The 5,681-nt window shown below is 30.2% G+C and overlaps 1 protein-coding gene across 1 annotated transcript; it reads right to left on the reverse strand.

The window, feature by feature from the left end:
* Positions 1-4,400: 4,400 nt before the first annotated feature.
* On the reverse strand, positions 4,401-5,373 carry LOC100260951 (transcription factor MYB1). The gene is made up of 3 exons (XM_002263759.1): positions 5,241-5,373; positions 5,025-5,154; positions 4,401-4,929 (listed from the first exon to the last, which is right to left on the reverse strand). The coding sequence occupies exons 1-3, from the start codon at positions 5,371-5,373 to the stop codon at positions 4,401-4,403; spliced, it is 792 nt and encodes a 263-aa protein (XP_002263795.1).
* Between the last annotated feature and the right edge of the window lie 308 nt (positions 5,374-5,681).

Here is a 5,681-nt window from a genome sequence, read left to right on the forward strand (position 1 = left end):
TCCTATGAGTTGTTCACTTCATTAACCACTTAATTATTATATCAAGGGTTAATTTCATTCATCTCTCTAGTGGTTTTGACTAAATACGTCTAATTTTCATAGGTTTGAAATTTCATCAAATACCCCCTATATCCTTTTCATTTCTTATTTTCACTCATCTCCTCTCTCACTCAAAATAAAAGAAGTGTATGATGAAATTTCAAACTTGTAGGATCGAGATGTATTTAACCAAAACCTTAGGAGATGTGAATGAAATTAACCTTAAGATCAACAGATCCTATGCTTCTTACATTAATGGTACAAAATCACTTATGTACAATTGAATAATGCCACAAGATTCATAAATAGTGAAATTTCATTTATAACCTTACATGTTCATCACGATACCAAGTCCCTCATTTATTTATAGTAGGTAAATTTTCCATCTGATGAATTCACTACATTTTTAGGTACTTTAAATTATGTCTCTTAATAATATGCTCTCCATGTGACACTGACTCAAAAGAGTTAAAGTGGTCATGTAACAACTTGATTGCATTTTTTAAAAGTGAAATATCATTCTTCTTCAAAAATAGATGAAATGAAAAAAGAAAAAGAAAAAGAAAAAAGAGGTAGACTTTAGCCTTATAAAGGGGTTATAATTGTTAGATTACATATTATCGGGTCTAAATCCTACAAGTTTAAGTTTTTATGAAAGTAGATAAAAAATAATTATGCTTTTTATATTATAGTTTTGAAGCGTTCATTACTAACAATCTAATTACAATGAAATACAATTTCATTAAAAAACAGTTTTGTTATTAGTTTATATTCCTAAAACTTATAAAACCTATTTATCTTGGATCATCTTGTAGCGGCCTTTTTTGGTAATTGTTTTAAAAAACAGTTTTGAAAAACTAATTTTGAAAGCTGTACTGTAATGTTTTGTAGAACAAAAGTTTGTTTGAGAATTTGAAATATTTTTAACTTGTTTTTAATACTTTTACATATGTTTTAAAAATAATTTTTATACATAATGCTTTATTTTTAACCATTCTACATGTTTGTATAATTATTTTTTAAAACAAACATCAGAAAATAAATGAAAACAATTGAAAATAATTAAAAAATGTTATTTGAAAACACTTTGTTTTATGTTCTAAGAACATAAAATAGAAAACAAATTTGAGTTTGTTTGAGAATTGTTTTCTGTTCTCCAAAATAAAAAATATAGAAAATACGTTTGATAACCAAAAACTGTTTTCTGTTTTTTGTTCTTAAGAACAGAAAACATGATGTTTTCAAAGAACATTTTTAGTTGTTTTCTGAAAGTTTTCATTTGTTTTCTGAAGGCTATTTTAATAAATAATTATACAAACATGTGAAATGATTAAAAATAAAATACTAGATATAAAAATTATTTTTAAAATATATTTAAAAATATTAAAAATAGGTTAAAAACATTTAGGTTTTCAAACAAATTTTTATTTTATAAAAATCAAAGAATAATTTTCAAAAATTGTTCTCAAAAACTATTTTTCAAATTGTTCATGGTTTTAAAAACTGGACCAGCTGGTTCGACCGTCGGCCGGTCACGGTTTCGGTTCGGTCTGGTCAATTAGACCGAAAATAGGATGAACTGGGATCAGACCGGTTGAACCGGTAGTTCAATCGATGAACCGGACGGATCAATTGGTTCCCTTCGAACCGGATGGTTCAATTAAATTTATTTATTTTTTGTTTTTCAGCATTAAATCAATGTCGTTTTGATGTTTCTGGCATAAAAACGGCGTCGTTTTAGAGGACCTCCTTCCAACCCACCTTCTTCTATCTGCAGCAGTTGCCGCCCAGCCTTCAGGCCCATCCCCAATCTGCCGCGACAAGCTCCTACCACTGTAACCCCTCATCCGGCACTGACTGTAGATTGCACACCACCCCCCTCCCCGGCCTATGCAGTGGCAGTAGCTGCTCCAACCCCTGGTTGTAACCCCCCACCCCCTCCCTTCCTCGGCCTGTGCAATGACAGTAGCTTCTCAATTTTTATTTTTTTATATTTATTTTTTATATTTTATTACTTTTATATTTAATATTTAATGTATTATTTTTATTTGTTGATCATAATTTTGATAGATATTGTAAAAATTTAGATAAAGTTTATTATTTTTTTAAAATTTTTAATTATCTTTAGTGCACCATTCAATCCTAGTTTTCTTGTATCATTTGAGCTTAAAAGTTTTGTGCTAAGATTTTGTGAGATCTTTATTTGTAAACCTTTGAGATGAAGTTTCTCAAGCGTGTGATATCACTTGAAGGGTTGTTCAAGAGTGGGATATCACTTGAGAAGTGTAAAGGGTGCTTGGGGCCAAAAGTCCAAAAGGGTGAATTGGAACCATAATCCAATTGTATAGCTTGAAGGCTTGGTTTGGAAGCCTTGAATTAGTGGAACCTCAGGCTTGGGATTGAAGCTAGAGGAGAGTGGATGTAGGCCGGGTTGCGCCGAACCACTATAAATCTCGTGTTTGCATTCTCTTTTTCCTACTCTTTTAAATTATATGCAATTGTCTTTATATTGTTTATTATATACTTGCATATAATTGTCTCTTACTTTCACATAGTTTAAATTTGTGAAAAAGAGACTATCACCCTATTCACCTCCCCTATAGGGTGATTACCATAGGTTGGATTAGTCTCAAATTCCTAACAAATCCTATTAATTGTGAATCAAATTTAAAATATAAAATATAACTTTCAAAAGATATTATTTGTTTTTATTACTTATAACTTTTAATATTTATAAATTAAAATTTTAGTACTTAAATTTAAATTTTGTAATTTATATGATATATTAATAACAATATAGTACAATTATAAATTTTTTTATTATAATTATTATTATTATGTATTTAACATAATATATAAATATTTTACAAGAGTTTAAACACAATTAAAGACTCAAAACAAATAAAATATAAATCCCATTATTTAAAATTTGATTTTAAATGTATTAATAAACTATCAACATTTTTGAAGAAAACAAAACAATATTTATTAATTAATAGGAAGATTTACCATTTAAAATTTTTACAAAAGCTTTATTAACAAACATGATTGCATGGATCATGATGAGAATATAAGAAGTATATTTATTTATGTATTTAAATATTGTCGTGCTTGTAAAGTACTAATTTTTGTCTTTTGTTGAAACTTTATTAGTTTTAGTACAAGGATATTTTCTTATTAATCTAGGAACTTAGCAACCGCAACAAATCGATCAATTAGAGTTCTTTAGGATATGTTTGGGAATTGTTATTGAAAATAATTTGTTATTATTTAGAATTAAAAACAATTTTAAAAACTTAAAAAACATGATAAAATTTTACATAAAAATAGTTTTTGAATTTTTTTTCTTCAGATAATAGGTTATTTTTTATAATAAATTTATGGTATTTTTAGGTATTTGCTATAGGGTATTCCTTTATATTTTTAACTTTCAAAAGATGCTATTTGTTTTTATTACTTATAACTTTAGTGAAATATTGCATTTTTTTTTGGATTATTTTATTTAATTTAATGGAGATGAATATTGAGTTGAAAAGTTATAATTTATTATTGAAAATATGACTTAGGAGTTGAGTATGGATATATGCAATTTTTAGTAAAAAAAATATTTTAGACTCGTAACATGTTATATTGATGATATATTCTTTACAAAATGTTTCTATAACAAAATGGGTAAAATGGAAAAAATAAGGACTTATTTGGATTCTAATACTTAATTAGAAACAAAATATTAAAAAATAATTAAATAACTTTATATTTAGTACTATTTAGTTATTAAATTCTATTAGAATTAAGTAAAAAAAGAAAAAAAAAACACCACCTAAGAATATACATGTCCAGATTTGATTAATATTACTTAGCAATATGTATGTACTAAATGATACAATAATGAGATCCTTTCTTTTTATAACCTTAGTTTAGTTACACTGTAGGATCATGAATGATCCAATAAATTTTATATTATTTAAAATTTATTATATATTTATTTTGTTCAAGCCATGAAAATATATATATATTGTTATTGTGTGTATTTAGAAGTTGTTTTGATTAGGTGCCTTAGATTTTTTATAGAGATCAAGCTTCCCCACTTATAATCTTATATATATAGATATATATAATACTAGATCCATGGAAAATGGGAGGAATGGTAAGTTGCATCTCATACTCTCATACAAAGATATTAAATATATAGATTAGTGGAGGTCCTCCAACACATCGGGAAATGCCCTGGATTTCCCCTATCACACAGAATATCTAGAGCCGCAAGGGGAAAATAAATTGGTTTGAGAGCCATGAAGTTAGGAATTAATCTCATAATTTCTTCAATTACAAGCAAAGGAAGCTACACTATTAGGTTAGAATCAATCATCTTTTATCCAATCCTTGATCATCTCATCAGAGAACATAAGAAACTGGTCTGAAGAAGGCCATGGGTCATTTGTATCACCACTGGTACTCCCTTCTTCCAGGACATTGTCTAGGTTGCATGCCTTCCAAAACTCAGAATCAAAGATATCAGTTGGGGAATGATCTCCAATATCAAAGTTCATAGAGAAATCGGATGAATTCATGTCTGGCACAGCCATGGACAAGGCCCCATCATTAGATTGTGATTCCAAAGATGTTGCTGCATTATTCACCAAATCTTGGTTCATCATGGAGGGTTCTTCTGGCACCACCATTGTGTCAAGAGTAGCAGTCTCCTCTTTGGGGGGCTGTGGAGGGATGAAAACCCCAGTGCACCTAAATGCCTTGGTCCGAATGACTCCAGCTGGTTCATCAACCTTGTTGGATTCCTTGCCTTTTACTTTCTTTCTTAAGTTGGTGTTCCAGTAATTCTTGATTTCATTGTCTGTGCGGCCTGGAAGTCTCTTTGCTATCATGGACCATCTACAAACACCATAAAACAATGCCATAAATACACATTAGTCAAATTTATCGAATGGAAATGAAGAAGAATAAAAAAATGGCAATGAAAAAAAGACCTGTTGCCTAAGAGCCTATGAAGCCTGATGATGAGATCCTCTTCCGCATGGGATATGTTGCCCCTCTTGATGTCGGGTTTCAGATAGTTCAACCACCGCAGTCTGCAACTCTTTCCACATCTCTTAAGACCTGCAAATATCAAACACTGACCATGAGTTTCATAATCTAATACATAGACTCCACTACTCAACCCCACAAATCACAAACATAAATACCTGCATTCTTAGGAATGCTCCTCCACCCCCCTTCACCATGAGTTTGGATGTAATCTGTGAGAATGTTGTCTTCCACAACAGTCCAAGCTCCTCTATTCAACCCCTCCTTAGCACAGCATGGAGCTCTGCCCATTTCTGGATCTCACTCAGTACCTCAATCTCACAAACAGACAGTGGGAGAGAATTACACGGGATCTTGTTTTGCCTGGGGAAAGGGACTGTTGCTTCTGATATATATAGAGACACACTGTGCTTCTCATTTAAATTTAGGGGTCTGACTTTGCTCTCATCACATTTGAAACACACTGATTTTTTTACATGATTAATATTGTTAGCTTTTCAACAGATTCCCAAGAGATTGGACTTCCATTTTCAAAACATTTAAGAATCTAACGTGTCCAAAATTGTATCGCAGCACGTGACGTAGGTATTGTACAAAAG

Source organism: Vitis vinifera, chromosome 13 (genome assembly GCF_030704535.1).
Source record: "Vitis vinifera cultivar Pinot Noir 40024 chromosome 13, ASM3070453v1".
Classification (NCBI taxonomy): Eukaryota; Viridiplantae; Streptophyta; class Magnoliopsida; order Vitales; family Vitaceae; genus Vitis; species Vitis vinifera.